Source organism: Podarcis gaigeae (genome assembly GCF_964106915.1).
Source record: "Podarcis gaigeae genome assembly, chromosome: 6".
Classification (NCBI taxonomy): domain Eukaryota; kingdom Metazoa; phylum Chordata; class Lepidosauria; order Squamata; family Lacertidae; genus Podarcis; species Podarcis gaigeae.
In genome coordinates, this window is record NC_139682.1 from 41960870 (window position 1) to 41978057 (window position 17188).

Below are 17188 nucleotides of genomic sequence, written 5' to 3' on the forward strand. Positions count from 1 at the left end.
TTGGATCAGTCCTTCTGATCATAGTCTAACACACTAATGGCTACACCACATCAGTTCTTATAAATGTCTTGCAATAAGAATTTTAAGGTGTATATATATATATATATCAATGTTCATAAATGTACCAAGCAAACATGTACATAAATATATAAATCACATGTCTGAAGCATCACAGGAAGACAGTCCTGAAACCATTTTAAATCTTCCAAACTGACCAAATGGAAGGAAAGAGGAAATGAAGAAAACCTTCCCATTGTCTCAGGAATTAAGTAATTACCATCTCAAAGGAATGGCCAGACTACCAGAAAAGGCAATCAGATAAGGCATTATCAGATAACCTGGCAGATAGGAAAAACAACAACATTCAAATTTCTGTTGTAGACCACCTTTTCTGTGATGTAGGTATGATGTTTGTGGGGGGTGGTCTTGGGCAACGCCCCTTCTGTGATGTATGTATGAAGGGGTGGTCTTGAGCTCCAGAGCAGAGGATTTCAAAATGGATATATAAGGCCTTGCGTGCCATTGTTCGAGGTCCTCCTCCTCCCTCCTGCGTGTGAGGGGAGCACCCTGTTGCAACAGTTTTAATAAAGATCAGGCTTACTAGCTGCTTTGCTTCTCAATATTCTCTGGTTGGCATCTTATTTTCTCCTACCGATGGAGAACCTACAAAGGACTCTATAAGGGCTCTTCTGTACCCCATAAGGGAATAAGGGCAGATTTTGTTTACAACAGTCTACAGAATGTTACCCCAGAGAAAAACTAGTAAAAGTTCTCTTGTACCTACAAACATAAACATGCAATTCAGGTCATCACAGCCATTTCAAAATCACAGACACCAGTATTAGCTAGGATAGCAGAAGGCCCATTTATTTAATTTCAAACTGTAATTTCAGTCAGTGCAATAATGAAGTTCAGCATTGTTTAAAGATGAGATGCATTTGGAGCAACTAAATTCCAGAAGCTAAAAAGTCACAGGCCTTCCAGTACAGATAACAGTATTTCAGGGGTAACAGTGTTTGCTGAGATAGCTATTTTAGGTGCATTCTGCAGTGAGCATTTGCAGATCTGGCTGGAAGAAAAGGTGCTGCGGCATGCTAATCTTTTCATCTTGAAATTTAACCTCGTTGCTGCTCTGTAAGTCAACTTTGCATCAGAGATAAATATTAACATTTGAACAAAGCATCACATGACACATGTCTGATCAAAGAATAGGGTAGAATTGCATTTCACACACTAGCAATTTTTAATTTGAAACAATGACAAAGTACAAAGCAGAGGCCCGAGTAAGCCTACAGAAACACCCCCACTTCCATTCTGCACCGCATCTCTCCTCAGCCAGGAGAGGAGAAGATGAGAGGGAGAGAAGGTGGGAGACGGACCAGCCCAGGCTTTAAAACAGGTCAAGATGTTATGCTCAACATTTTGCTGCTACCAAACACACTTGAGTTTTCTCAATCCTTCATCCCACATTAATAAATGTTTTACCTTTATATAAATAAATGTTGCATTATCTCAACCATGAGCAAGGATGTGGAAATTCCCAAAGCAACATCATGACACAAGGAGAAGGTTGAGAACTCTGAGGCTATTATTTTCAGTGGTAGCCCCAGACTGAGGAGGACATCCTTCGGATCTCGGTATTTAGAAGTTTCTTGAAACAAGTAATTCTAAACTGTTTTGGTTTTAAAAGGTTTCACATGTGTATATATGCATACAATTTTAACAGTGATTTTGATTATCACAGAGAAAAGCAGGTTTTCATAGTGCTGTGATCAGGGAAATCCCTGGCACCCCTGCACGGGTAGCCCGGCTTCCTAATGACTCATGTGATGAGTTGGCAGAGAACAGATCTCCTCCTCCCCATCAGCTGTGTTTCAACCCTTCTTGACACTAGGGGTGAATCTGGGGAGCCAGGAGAGAGCAGGAATAGCAGAGCAAGAGCAGAAAGAGGAGACAGGAAAAACAAACAAAAGAAGAGCCAAGGAAAATCCCTTCCAAAATGGCATTCCTGCCTTTTCTCTTTAGCCGTGCCTGAAGCTGCTGGCAAGCGCAACCTGCAGTGGAGCTGGCAGGAAGATGAACCAGTCAGGGGGCTGCCCTATCCACCAGGTGTGCCCTCTCAAAAGTCTGACTTCCTGCCAGTGGGTGGTGACAACCCACACTCCTTCCTCCACTAAAGGAGAAAAGCCCCTCCCTTCACCACCACCCACAATATTTATAAACAGCATCACTGTAATAGACAAAAACTCAGCAGTGGTACTTCAGACCCCCACTGCCAGGGGCGTTTTAAGGAAAATAGGTTTTTGCTTTCTTCTTTCAAGCTTCCCCATTTGGGAAATATCAACCATAAGCAGCTTGCTGGTAGGTAAACACTGAAATAGCAGAAAAATTAAGAATCATCCATACAAATGTTTGCTAAACTCACACAAAAAGCCACCCACACCCCAATAAGCTAAGGTGGTCAACCTATGCTGCCAAAACAAATTGTTAATGGCCACAGATGAAGAAAAAAGTTACAGCAGTTAAGGGCCAGTTAAACTGTATGCCCTCAGGGGATATCTTGGTCAAAGGGGGCTTAGAAGAGACCAGGAAGGGATTCTAGCAGACAACATGCCTGAGGGAGGTCAATGTCAGGTGCATCACCCAACCAGTACCATAAAGCTGCATTTGGAATTCTAAAGCAATAGGGCATTCACTATATATACCAGTTTCAATATGCCAAAGAAAACATATGTCTGGGAACAATCCTGTAGCGATCCCAAAAGAATGGAGTAAATAGATGACAAGATGTATCTTATAGGCTTTAAAGTGCAAGATGCCTCATTAGAAGACTCACCAACACGAACCCTTAGAAGGAACGAAGGGTGCCAAAAGAGTTGAAGAATATTAGTTTCATATTCAGGACTATTTGAGTAGGCCTATCTTCAGGGTTCACAGAGCTATTTGCATTTAAACTACAGAGATGGGGAATCTGCAGCTTAACAGATGATGTTGGATGCCAACACCTATCAGTCCCAGCCAGAATGGTCAAGGACCAGGGAGATAGGAGTTTAAGTCCATAAACATATAGAGTTCCCAGAGGTCCTACTGTTATAAGGTCTGTTTCTGGCCAGCCCTGAATCTTCCTGAAAAGGTATCCCATACCCTTACATCAAAAGTGGGACAAGAAAAGAGTTAAGGAGCAATAACGAGGAAGTAGCAAGAGCAATGCCATGCTACAGAAGTTCAGAAGCAACTGCTGGGGAACAGGCAGATATAAAGGGGGAAGCAGAAGACCCTTCAAAGAACCCGATTCTCTCTCTCTTGTGGACCATTACTCCAGATATCTGCAATGGCAAGATCTTTGGCAAAATGACTGGTAGGGTTATGCTACACTGGATATACACTGGACATTGGATATCTACACTGAATATAGTCAGGGCATTTATCTTTTCATCTAGTAATGTACGGGTTCGAAAAGAATGTTCATCATGGCTAAATAAAAACTTTTTTAAATTATATTTTATGATGGGCAACTATATTTGCCCTTATTAAATTTTTTTCAGCTTCTCAAAGGCTCTAGCCGGTCACTCTTGAAAAACTGACTGTCCAAAAATCAATTTTTCAGATACTACATAAATTGTGGACTATTCTTAAAGCTACAAATAACTTAGAAAACTGAAAGAGGGTGTAAGCCAGCCTTCAAGCTGGTGCCTTCCAGATGTTTTCAATTGCAACAGTCATCAACCCAAGATCTGGAAGGCACTGGGTTTGTGAAGGCTGATTTAAGCGTTAGCTACATTATCATATTGTGATGAGCCTACACCCAGAGAGGGACATGGAGCACCACCGCATTAACATTTCACAAAAGAGGGGCCATCATTAAGAATAGCCCCATGCACATAAACTCAAATTGAAGGTGCTTTATTCCCTAATTCTGAGGGGTGAGAATTGCACAGCTATATTTTCTAACAAGCATTCACACTAACCTTTGTGAATATTTCCAATACCACAACAAAAGTTATGCAAAGAGCAGGTATCTTAAATTGCACAGTAAGAGAAAAACACAGCTCAATACATAGCCACACAATAAGATTTCTGCACTTCAAAACTAGCACCATTCTGCACAAAGAATTGCTCATCTTACGACTTTTACATAGGCAGCTGACATAGTTATAACAAAGAACCCTTAGCCAGTCAGTCTGATGACTGCGTGCTAATTTCCAGGTTGTGTAGTCAAGAAATTTCACGGGTTTTCCACGTTTTGCTGCTAGCAGGGTTTGACGTATTTCTTTTGGAGTTCACATTCCCCTCTCTGGTAAAAAAATATATATAAATATACTTCTAAATATAAATCTTTATCCTTTAGTTATAGTCCACTGAACGATGTTCCTTGCTCCGCAGCACCTGATAAGTGACGTTGCTATGCTATAAAGGTCCTGATCACCATCTGAATCTGTCTCTTACACACTGGGCAAGGTGACTGGCCCCTTTTTAACATTTTTGCACAAGTGAAACAAGCCACCAGGTGAGCTGTCCTTCCATGGACAATATTCCCGTTCCGTGGTCTCTTCTGACACATAATGCAAGGTTTCAGCAATTCTTTGCTACTCTCAAGGGACCATTTTTCTTTGTGCTTACCAAACTGCAACAAAGGCTCTTTGCCTGCAAGATCCAGAGAATCCACAGAGCTTCCAGGACGTAGGTTGGGTTTGATTTCTGATCTGCACAGGTCTTTGGACTGCATAAGTGGAGCAGATACTGTCCTTCGGCAGTCTGGGACATCTATCCCTTCTGTGTCCTCTTTGCTTTGCATTGTGGCAATGTTGGATGAGGAGAGAGAATGTGCTAACATGGGGCAGTCAGAGAACCAGTCTTTCCGCAAGGCCCAGCAGCGGAAACAGTACCGTTTAATGGGAGAGTTAAACTTCTTGCATTTTGTGCACTGCCAATAGTCCTGATGAAAGAAAGACAATCAAACCAATCACAGGTTTGTGCATTCACATAAAGGCTTTCTTACAGTAGAAGCAGTAACCAGCTCCATCAATTCTGTTCTTAAGTCATGGATTAAGAGAATGGTTACTACCTACTCAAGTGTGTCCATAGGCACTCAGCACCCTCAGATACCCACCCTTAGTTCCCACCAAAAAAACTCTTCCAATTCTAACTTTTTTTTTAAAGGTTTTCTTGGGGGGGGGGGGCTGTCTATGTTTAGCTCTGTGTTTGAGCAACACTTGTTTTGGTGAAATTGGTATTTTTTGTGTAACTATTTATTAGATTTTCCAAAATGGTTGGGGACCATTGTAGCTGAACCCCCTAAATGAGATGTCCTTTTTGCTGAACCTCATCTTTATTGTGCCCCCTCCCATAATATCTTTGGAAGAACAAAGTCTCTACCCTGTTCTCTATATTGAATTTTCAATGTCTTATTCTAAATTCAAAAGTAGATAGGCTCCTTGAGTCAGTTAGAAGGATATTTCTCAGACTCTATAAATATATAAAATCTATTGAACCTACACAATTGATGGTGGCTTACTTGATTACCCCATATACCAAGGGCAATGGCTTTTTGAGTTTAGAGCTATAGTTCAGTTGTCTGGTGCCAGGGACAGTCCAATTTGTCAAACTGGCACAGACTCTAAACTATACTCAAGCAGCAGCAAAACTTGGTTCTGCATGCTATGAAGAACAGGATGACTACTACTTCCATCGCAATGCAAAACCAGAAAAAGGAAAAATTGAGCAGAGAATAATGAAATAAATTCTGTTGTCCACTGATAAGTACTGAGAAAATGTCTTTGTGCTGGGATTAAAAGGGCAATTTCAGAAACTAACCAGAACACTGCCACAATGATAGAGATCATATCTCTTCCCTCCCTATAGACTTGATTCATTTGGAAGACTAGAAACCATGAAACCTCTGTGCTGATCCACTGAGTATCAAAATGCTCCCACAATGACACAGAACAGTGTAGTCATGTAGTGAGACTATATTCAACCGGCTCTGTAAAAATATCCCGATGAATATATTCCAGGCAGCAAAAGTTTATCTTTTTTGTCCCTTCTCCAAATGTGGAAAGATCATGACCAAATGAGATAAGATGGGAAGCAGACACACACTTCTTTTCACATCTGCATCATTCATATGGAACATTGTAAGATATGTAACATTGTTTTAACTGTCAAGGAGTATAGGTGAAAAGGGCTGAAACCTCTTCCATTGTTCTAGCCAACTTTTCACTATTTCAGACTCACTCCCTGAATCACAGCAAGGAAGGGAAAGAATACCTGGAACAACATTCTCTGGGGAGGCAAGGGTGCCTTCACCAGCACACTATTTTTACTGCTTAAGCAAGACACCCGTCTTTCCAAACCATACTAAAAGCATAGGCCCATGAATGATGGTCTACTTTGACCTTTAGTTATCAGTTTAGATATTTACTATTCTGTAAGGGCCTCTAAAAACTCTATAGATGCTCTAAATCCCTCACTTCTCAGAAGATATGAATTGGTCACATATCAGTTTGTGTCACATATTAGTTTTCCTCAGCCACTTGCTAAAAACTGGCCTCTGAACACCTGAGCTGCAAGCTATGAGGTTAAAGTAGTTTTCCATACAGGAAATAAAGTAGTTTTTTATACTGGTCATAAACATACCCATAACCAGCTATCGGAAGAATGGGAAAATTGTAAGAAGGCTGAAAGCCTGCAACTAAGCAGACTGCTACTGTTGAACCATGGAAACTATTGTGTTCAGTTTCCTTAGCTCAATCTTTGGATGATGACAAGCTGAATTACCACCGGTTCACATGGTCCAATAAAACCTACAAATTGATTTGACACATCTGCCCTTTTAAACACAATAAAGGAACAAAAAGATGCACTGTATTTTGTTGTTACGGATGCAATAAGGAACTTCAACTACCTGAATAAAAAAATCCCTCTAACGTCTGATACTCAACTTTGTAGCCAAATTAGGGCTATTAAGCCTCAAGTACATTTACCTTGGAGGGAGGATCTATGTCTGCATCATCGTTTAAGGACTGTGAATCTTCAAAGTCATCAGATGATTCAGCTTCACTCACCTGCAAAAAGTACATAACAAAAAGGAACATGTATGGCCATAAATAAATGCACACCCCCCCCAAATAAGAAAGCACTTCTTTACTGTCATTATTTGCATGCTGCACAACAACAAAAATCTTGCAATATATAAAACAATTTGGATAAAAAGAAAGATGTAAAACTGTAAAATCAAAGCAGGTGTCAACACTGATGGCATTCCCCTATGACTGCCAGCAATTATGGTCAACTGGTGCCTGTTTTGGCCTAACATTGCCTGCTACTTAATTCCTTCTGCTTCCAGAATTCCTTGCAGCCAGGGCCTACATTTAAATTTAAAATGCAGCAATATGGAAATATTCTTTAGTTTGGCAAGCAATAGGTTAAAAACCCACTTGTGTGCTATTGGCACAAGCGCTCCTGCTAACCCGTATGTTGAAAATGGATGTGGCCAGTAGCATGTGTGGTGGCCCAGAATGGAACCCCCATGTAAGTTTGGACTCCCCTGTATCCCACAGGGGAGCTGAAGAATGAATGTGGTTTGTCAAAAAGATTGAAAGCCACTGCACCAGATCATTGCAACACTTTTAGTGACTGTATTCTCCCCTCACAACCCCCATGTCATCACTGCTATCTAAAGAATGGGAATAAATTGCATCTCGCAAAAGATCACAAAGCAAGACCAGTGTCCCATGGCCAAAATGGTATGCATCAGCTGCTAGTCTATTATGGCTCCCAGATTCTACCCATCTGTAAAACAGATTAAGTAACGAGTATGTCAGTTGACTCACGTAATCATGAATTACTCTTGTGGGGAAAATCTGCAGGTTATTTTTTATGCAAGTTGTTCTTGTCTTAAAAACTTGCTGAAAATCTAGACATGAATTCCTGCGAACTACTGAAATATGGAGAGCTTCTCGCCCATCTATTACCATGAAATGAATCACAGAGGGAACTGTCATCCAATGTGACAAGCCCATGAAATTGCATGGAAACCTTTGCTAAAAAGAAAAATAAACCACTGAAAGTGCAAGCCATCAGATTACTAAAGATAATGGCAGAACTGGTGTGACAAAAGGTGTGTGAATCTGAATTTATGATATGGTTTATCTCTGTAGATCATGGCCTAAGTATAAGATTGGCTTAACTATAATATGACACAAAAATCACCATGAACCAGGAAACAAGCCTGATCCCAATCACCTGCTGAAAGGCATTCAGGAATATCCTGAGTTCACGCACATCTGATCTAAAGATGAGCACATGCAAATATATGGTTGCACAATGGTGAGGTGATTTAAAGGCAGATCACAGACAGATGCCTAGGTTCACATAAATCCTCACGATCACAAATCTTTCACCTTTTTGTTAAGCAAACAGGAACAGGATGGGCAAGGTGAGAAATAGGCAGGAAATCTGGAAGGGGTTATGGAAATTGTAAGAACCACTTACTTCACAGCCCCCTCCCCTCTCCACTGGCATGCATTGGCAAAAATGTATGAAAAAACCATTAGAGTCCAAGGCTAGTGGGCTCTCATAGCTCCAACAGGACAGAACTTATCCAGTACTCCCTAGGCCTCTGCATACTTCTGCTTTGCATTAATGACAGGTATACTTTCCTCCCCCCCTCCCCTTCTAGTGTTGGTTTATTGCAAAATTGTCATGTCCGTGCTTCTGTGGGCCTTTTAGAATAGTTAGGTATCTTTTACTCCTTAATTAGGTTGTTTATGTATTGTAATTTGCTACCCGCGTAGACTAACTTTGCTGTCTAAAGCAGCGTATTTATATTTCCTGTGTGACTCCTATTTTCTATAATAAACCATGCTTTCTTTATTTCTTTGTAGGCATAAAATTAAGGGTTAACAACACATCCATAACAAATGCATGTCATAACTCCAGCAAAACATCCTAAATCTCTCAGCAGGATGTATTTGATCATACATGAGTGCTGGTGGCACACATGTGAGTCTAGGAACACACTTGTAGAAAAAGTAGGAGGAGGAGGAGGAGGAGGAGTAGTTTAGATTTGATATCCCGCTTTATCATTACCTAAGGAGTCTCAAAGCGGCTAACATTCTCCTTTCCCTTCCTCCCCCACAACAAACACTCTGAGATGAGTGAGGCTGAGAGACTTCAGAGAAGTGTGACTAGCCCAAGGTCACCCAGCAGCTGCACGTGGAGGAGCGGGGACACGAACCTGGTTCACCAGATTACGAGTCTACCACCCTTAACCACTACACCACTGGTTCTCATAACACTGGTTCTCTTTAGTGCTCTGATGGCTTACACTTCCAGCTTAACATCCAAGGTCCTTCGGTGGAACAAGCACCATTCAGTTCCTTTGCTCTCGGGACTTACAGTTTTGCTGCCATCTTTTCCTTCTTCACTGGGATGGTCACAGTCAATTGTTTTAGCTGGGATTGTAACACCAAACTGGTCTGAAGCAGCTTCATTGAGGAACCACAAGTCATCAGTGGTATCTGAAACAATGGTGGTGTCTACATCCTAGAGCAAAAAGAGAAGACAGACATGGCATTTACTGATCTACAAAGACTTGTTCTCATTATATTCAATGATGCCAGAATAAAGCTACAATATATGATATTGCAAAATTCCTTCACCACTGAATCAGACATGGTGCCAGAACAACTTGGTAGAGCATCGTAAAAACATGCTCTCATGTTGCCACCCTTAGGAGGCATACACTCATCCAATACAATAGGACTCGACAGTGCTCTGGACACCTCTTGAGATTCAACTGCTGTAACAGTGGAGTCAAGGTTCTGGCAGATGCAAGCAATGTTATCCTTAAAATGATTTGTAAACCAGTCACAGCAAACTACCATTGATTGTCACCTCCTTCTGACCAGACCGTAAAAGGCCCTGCACTACCTGAAAAGCTCTGCTGGATGGCACAATGAGAATGTAATGGAAGCAGCAACGTATGCTTTCTTTGCTGTCTTCACTGTCACTACATAGGCTCGATGATGAGCCCTCAGCAGTGTTTGACAGCATTCAAATGAATGATTCAAAGTCTTTGCAGGTGCCATTTACCCTGCACTACTTTCACAAGTCATATTTTGCAGGCCATTTCTTTCCTGAAGTCTATCTATCATCAGCAAAGTCAAACTGTGGAGAGTCTCAACAGTAAAGAACGCTTGAGCTGGAAAGAGCCTATAAATATCTCAGGAATTAATATTGACCAACATTTACCTGATTCGTATATATATCAGTTGAGCCATTACTTCTAGACTTGTAGTTGTTTCTCAGATTCCCTAAAAACCACCATGGAAGACCAGCTACATCCCACTCTTCAAGCACCAAATCCAGTGTGGGTTGTTCTTTTGAAAGGTTATCTATAGGAAACAACCAAAGTTCAGATTAAAATGTATTTATTATGAACTGACTGATAATCCTACACATTGAGACACAGCTCACTCTCAAATCAATTTCCTTCTGCCTGAAGTACTTTGGCAGGAGTAGCCAACATGGTTGTAGACACCAAGTCCCATCAACCCCAGGGAGAATGAGCAATAGCTGATGTGAGTGATAATCCTCAACATCAGAAGGGCACCATATTGGCTACACTTGCATGAAGAAATAAGGCAGAGCAAAACATGTAGATACTCTCAAAACATAGAAAACTGCTCTATACCAAGTCATACCATTCCATCAAGTTTAATGTTGTTCATAATGACTGGCAGCTGATATCCAGGGCTTCAGACCATGAGTCTTTCCCTGCAGACCCACCTGGATATGCCAAGGCTTGAACCTGGGACATTCTACATGCAAAACAGATATTCTACTACTGAGCCACCCACCTTCCCCATGGAATAACTAAATGACTCCCCAGCAAGACTCTCTGCCATTCCTTAAAGATTATACAGATTGTAAGACCTTCAAGTTCACTTTTGCTCACATGCAGTATGAATTTTGACAAGGGGCTGTTGTTTCTGTAACCGTTTCCCACCTTAAATTCAACTAAAATCAAAGGACTCACAGACAAGAAGATCAGAGCGGGATGTTTTTAAACCATGTAACTCCAGCTACAAAAGCTGAGGCTGCTGTACATATTCTCGAGCTGGAGTATTGTTTAGGACAGAGGTTTTCAACCTTTTTGAGTCCATAGCTCCTTTGACCAACTACATTCTTTCTGCAGCACTCCTGTGGACCTCAGGAGCCCAGTTATGTCACCCCCTGCCTGCAAAGCTGGCAGCCTCTTACCCTTTTTCCAATACCCTCCCTTGTGGAGTGTTCCCTCAGCATCTTCTCCCTTCTCCTTGGGAGTCCTCTGGGCAGCTGCTGCTGCTGCTCTGGTCTTTGAGCTGTCCCCCCTGCCCCAAAGAGAGGTGCCTCCTCACACTGCTCCACATGGGCCTGGGACTTGTCTGTCTGTTCCCAACATCAAGGGCCGGTGGACTGGCTGACTGGGTTCCCACGCCCGCTTGCTTACTCTGAGGTCATCTCAGCTCCTCGCAATCAGCACCCCAGAGGCACCATTCGCCTGCGGAGCTTGTAGCCAGAGCTACTGCAATAAACAGATGTGCAAGCCTTTGGGAGGCAGAGACACAAGAGGACATCAGAAAAGCGAGGGAAGGAAAGAGGGACAGAGGCCAGTGTTGCCCGCACGGCACCCCACTGGTTGAAAACCACTGGTTTAGGAGGTTTCTTTGGGAGTTTTTGTTGGTGTTATATTTTTGTATCTTTTTTGTTAGATCTTATTATGACTTATGTGGAATTGTTCAATTTTGTCACATACCTTTTAATTTCTTTATTGTGTATGACTCCTTAATACTTATGTAAATCTTTTTATGTTGTAAGTCACCTTGGACATGGTTTTAACTATGGAAAGGCAGCATCCAAATAAAATGATGATGATGCATCATATCTGCCCCCAACTCTTGTCACAAGATTAAGCTCCTGCCATCCAAAGAAACTTTTAAATAAAAAGGCACATTGCCTACAGTGAGATGCCAGCCCTATCTACCACTAGTCAATACTACTGACAGGACACACATTTCTACAAAATGCACAGAAGGACTCTAGTGAGGATAAAGAACCCACCTGTTACAACAGAGATGAACAGAGAACTGTGACTTACTCTTAGTGCTTGTTGACCAAAGTGTAAAGTCTGAACCTGTGCATATGATTACATATAATGGGAGCAATACTGAGAATAGAGCCCAGATCCGAATATAATAAAGAACAGCAAAATCTTGGCCAAATGTAGAACAAAGGAACTCATCTTGCGGCAGTCATGGCTTTCATCAGCTTCAAAGACTTGTACTCACCTTCATCCTCCTTGAACGTATTCGAGACAGACAAGGCAGGTGTGTCAACTTCATTCTCTTTTCGCCCATAAGTGCAATTTCTGTCTGTGCTACTCTGCTTAAAGGAAGAAGGAGAGAGAGACTCATTAGCCCAACAGGTCTTAAAGAGACACAGGGATGTAACACTTCCTTTCTGAGTCACCAGTTGCAGAGCAACACCGAGGAGTTAAGAGTGTCAAGGTTTGAGCATACAAAGCAAAATTAACAAAGCATATTAACCAATCACGAATCTGGTAATATCAAGCAGCATTTCTACGTTATAAACCAGCAAAATAAATAAATAAAGCTGCTATCTACTAGTGACATCTAACTCCTTACCTCCATCACAAATCGTATAACTCTTTCTCAAGCTGGCCTAAATGTATCCAACAATAGTACCAGAAAAAAGACCTGCCTGGTATTAGAAGCGTTTAAAGAAGAGCACTACTAAGTAACTCTAAATCACCCTCTGTTCAAAAAATCCCATCCAGGAATACTGACAACAACACAAGCTGGTGTGACTGAGGACAGGAAGTGTTACACCCCAGTAAACATGTTCAGAGAATGGAACTCTGTTAGGTAGAGAACAGAGAATGGTCACTCTGTCCCTGGTCTGTGGACTCCCCAAAACTTCTGAGGAAGGCAGAAGCCCACCTGTCAAGAAATTCAAAAGTTCTAGCAGTCCACCGTGCACAGGTACAGAGAAGGGGCAACTCTGTACGACAAAAGAAACCACCCATCAGGGTTTACCTTCAGTTGTTCTTGACTTGGATTATTCGTGCTTTGATCCTTTGCGAGAGCAAGTCTCTGTGCAGCATCTAGACAGCAGGTAAAGAAAGAAAAAACCTTCCCTGGTAATAACCATTCTCACAACACAGAGGGGTCCCTTGACAAGCAACCAACAAATAGGTTTGGCAGCTGTAGGGTTAGAAGTGTTAAAGATGAGGGCATATAGTCCTATCCATCAAAATCCCTGCTCAAATTCCTACGCTATTCACACTTGAGGAATGGAATATGCGCCTTCAAGCTCCTGACCCTTTAGCTGCTCATGTTCTGGCCTCCTACATGGCATTTTGTGCCACATCTTCCTAGCACTTTCAAGTGACAAACGGCTGTAAGCACCTCAACATTAGAACAACAAGTTTAATGGGAAATAGAAAAGGGGTTCTAGATCCCAGGCTCCAATTCTGTTTTCAAGCAACACAGAAGTGGCATGAAAACACCTTGCTCAAGATACATAAACCAGCTTATTAACCAACACATAGAAATGTACCAATGCCCATCCATTCATTACTTCTGCTAATGCTCAGCAAGGGAGACAGTTTAGTCCTTTCACTGCTACAAAGGAAGATCTGTTCCAGCAAGGCCTTCATCCTTGTGAGCAGGGTAGATAAAAATCAATTTTTTAAAAAATAATGAATAAATCAGATTTTTTATTTAAGTTGGATTTTTAAAAATAAAATGCTTTTGGAGGGAAAAGCTTTCCAAAGATAATCTTCTATTTAAGTTACATTATAGTCCAAATGCTATTATCCATCAGGAAATAAGGGCTTGTTTTTAATTATGTAGCATGAGGCTTTATATGCGATGTTTAACTTTTTTGGTAAATGAATTCCATTAATTCATTTCACAATGTCATGCTCTTCCAGAGGTTTCTGTAAGATTATTTGGGGCAGTTTTTCTAACGAGAAGTTATTATCACAGATGCTTGTTTTTGCAGTTCTCAAAAGTGTGAATTTGTGTCTGCAGAGATAACATGCCTTTTCTTCACAGGAAAAATGTTATAAAATAAGCATACCGAGTTGAGGAAAAATCCTTAATCCCATTGTTCCTTTGCAAATTTATATACACAGAATCAACCCCTTACCTCTTAAATGCTAAGTTCCAAGAGGTTCAATGAATAGATTTGTTTGGAGTGGAATAGATCTGCACAAGTAGCTAAGTGTGAAGCAGTAAAAATGAAAGTGCAACCTTGTGAGTAGAATACTCAAGTCTTGGGATCTTTGCGTAATAATTGTGCAAGTCAGTTGCATGTCTGTGCAACTCAGACTTGAGACAAGTGCTGAAGGCACTTCAGGGCTGGCAACCTCTTCTCAATCCCACTGGGTTCCAACAACTGCACGAACACTTAACTGTACAGAATAGGCACCTGAATATAGAAGCAAATCCGGGGGGGGGGGGGTGGAAATAGTAACTGGGACCTGTAAGTCCTTGGCGAGACCTTGAAGTGCTTGCCAGTCAACTTATAAGAGTTCACTGGTTCCAGGCCCTTCTTCCCAGGACTCGCCTGACATTGTCCAAACAATAAAGTCTCTACTTGGAACGTCAGTCCTGCAGCAGGAATCCCTGAAATTCTCTGCTCCAGTCCTTGGTTCCCTTTTTCCAGCTTTCCACCAGCCTGTTTCTCCTCGGTCTGTTCTTTCTGCAAGCCTGTTCCAGCCTAGGCCTACCAACTGTCTCTCCCCTCCCCTCTAGAAAAAGGAAGGCCAGCCTATCCAAAGCCAGGGTTGCTGGGAGATATAGCCCCTATAAACAGTTAATTTATTAAACCTTACAATAATTTCATAATTATCTATGTATTCCTAAAAGTATAACCAAATCAGTAATTTTTGATATAACTGTAAAAACTACTCTGAACATTTATTATTCCAAAAATGAAATCTTCATCTGGTTGTAAATATTAAGATTATTTCAGCAAAAATGAGTCTGTCTGTTAAAAAATGATTTAAATCAAATCTGACTAGTGATTTAAATCATGATTTAAATCGATTTGGTTTAAATCAAATCCACCCTGCCTGTGAGCATTTACAGTAGTTTTCCAAAAATGGTCCAATAAACCAGAAACAGATAGGTTAGCAACAAATGAGGCTAACTGAAAAACTGCTCTCTAGCCAGAGAATGATGATTCAGGGCCACTTCACATGAATTCCATCTTTCAATACTGATATTTGCACTGACTTGAAATGTGCAAATCCACTCAAATCAATTAGCTGTAATTAGCCAATAACAAAATTGGAGGGATAAAACTACGGTTAGGAATACTCATGCACTGAAATTCTATTGTGATTTATTTGTGGCCGAAGTTGGAGTAAGAATGCCCAAAGTGCACAGATTGTTCAAGCCTTTAAATGCTTGTTAATTTGTTAATAGTTTTCTTAATTTTTCAGGCCATCTCTTCTCTTCTGATTTTATTGGGTAGCGTCAATAAATTTCTGAAAGTTCACTTTTTCTATATTTTCCCCAATACGACTTTGTTGGGCTTCAAGAGTCACCCACTGAGTTCTTCTGAGCCACCCATTCGATTCTACAAACATCTCCAATGCAAGTAAACAAGATGCCCACTGAACTCAGGATGGCTTCAGAAGTCTCAGAGTGGTTTGTATATAATCCTGACTTTATTAAACTATGGTTTATTAAACCACGGTTTAGCATTATGTGTGAACTGTGCCCAGCAGCTTAACTGGCTTGCTTACTGCCAAGGAACCATACTTGGATTTGGATTTTTTAAAACTATAGCTTAGTGATATACATGAACCCAGCACCCTTCCTTAACCATAATTTGGCCTCCCAGCCCAAGGCACTCACCAAACTATAAAGGTGCAAGACAAGAGAACCTAGAAAACAAATCAAATTTTAGAGAAACAAACTATAGCTTAGCATTATCTGCAAACCAGGCCAAGCTATACTTTCTACTGTAGTAGAAGCCCACTTGTTTGCTCCTCAAAGGATTCTGTGGATCACTCAAGAACGTGCAAATAACTTCCAATAGTGCGCAAATAAAGAACTATGCCACAATTAATCTTCATTAAAATTCCAAGAGAACATCACCAAAACACACCTTGTGAATAAAAACCAAGCTGGATGTAAAACGTTATGAATGCAAACAAAAATGTGTATGTTATATAAACAGTGGGGAAGCCATAGCAGCCTCAGGACTGTGAGAAGTGGGGAAACAAAGTTTAGTTTTCTCATTCTACCAAGGTTCTGAAGCTACTATTTTCATTTCATATTAAACTCCCAATTTTACCTGCCTGCAAATATGGCCAAAAATCTGGCACCACAAAAGTGATGAAGAAAAGTTCTGAAGCCTTAAATCACTGGGTGTTGGAAATAGCTACTATCATGCACAATACAAGGGCCAGCTCTACAAAGTCAGTTTTGTTTTTGGATCTTGCACCAGCACAACTCAAGGTGCATTCAGGCAATACTCAAATTCAACCTTAGGATATCCCCATGGTTGTCACCTAGGTGTGAATTACTATTACAAGAATGAACCGTCACTAATTGTTTATCACAGGATTTGCTCGGGCTGAATTTAAATGACTAATGAAAAACTGGTGCACAACTATCAAGAGTGGAGAGGATCACTACAAAAATTGGTTTTCCTTCGCATTTTATTTGTGTTTCTCACGATTTCTATGCTTGCCATTTCATACGAGGTGAATACAGCCACTACTTGCAGTATATAGTTTGCCAACTAACTGGAGCAAATATTGTTAAGTAGCTATAGTGGTACCTTGGGTTCTCGAATTTAATGCATTCCGGGAGTCCATTCAACTCCCGAAACGGTTCGAAAACCAAGGCAAGACTTCCGATTGGCTGCAGGAGCTTCCTGCACTCAACCGGAAGTCATGGAAGCCACATCGGACGTTTGTCTTCTGAAAAACGTTCGCAAACTGGAACACTCACTTCCAGGTTTGCAGCATTTGGGAGCCGATTTGTTCGGGAGCAAAGCCGTTCAACTACCAAGGTACGACTGTATTATGTTCTATCATGTTATTATTTCTTGCTTGTAAGCCACTTTTGGATTCATTTGAATGAAACACAGCATAGAAATA

The 17188-nt window shown here is 41.1% G+C and overlaps 1 protein-coding gene across 2 annotated transcripts in view; it reads right to left on the minus strand.

The window, feature by feature from the left end:
* Nucleotides 1–841: 841 nt before the first annotated feature.
* MDM4 (MDM4 regulator of p53) overlaps nt 842–17188 on the minus strand; it is a 30185-nt gene continuing 13838 nt past the window's right edge. Inside the window, exons 6-11 of one of the 2 annotated variants that reach the window (XM_083745717.1) lie at nt 13101–13168; nt 12333–12429; nt 10255–10397; nt 9400–9546; nt 6984–7064; nt 842–4936 (exon numbers count right to left, since the gene is read on the minus strand). In XM_083745717.1, the coding sequence (XP_083601843.1) occupies nt 4403–4936; nt 6984–7064; nt 9400–9546; nt 10255–10397; nt 12333–12429; nt 13101–13168 (1070 nt within the window). In that variant the 3' untranslated portion in view covers nt 842–4402. The remainder of the gene's footprint in view (nt 4937–6983; nt 7065–9399; nt 9547–10254; nt 10398–12332; nt 12430–13100; nt 13169–17188) is intronic. The other variant, XM_083745718.1, reaches the window with a different exon arrangement.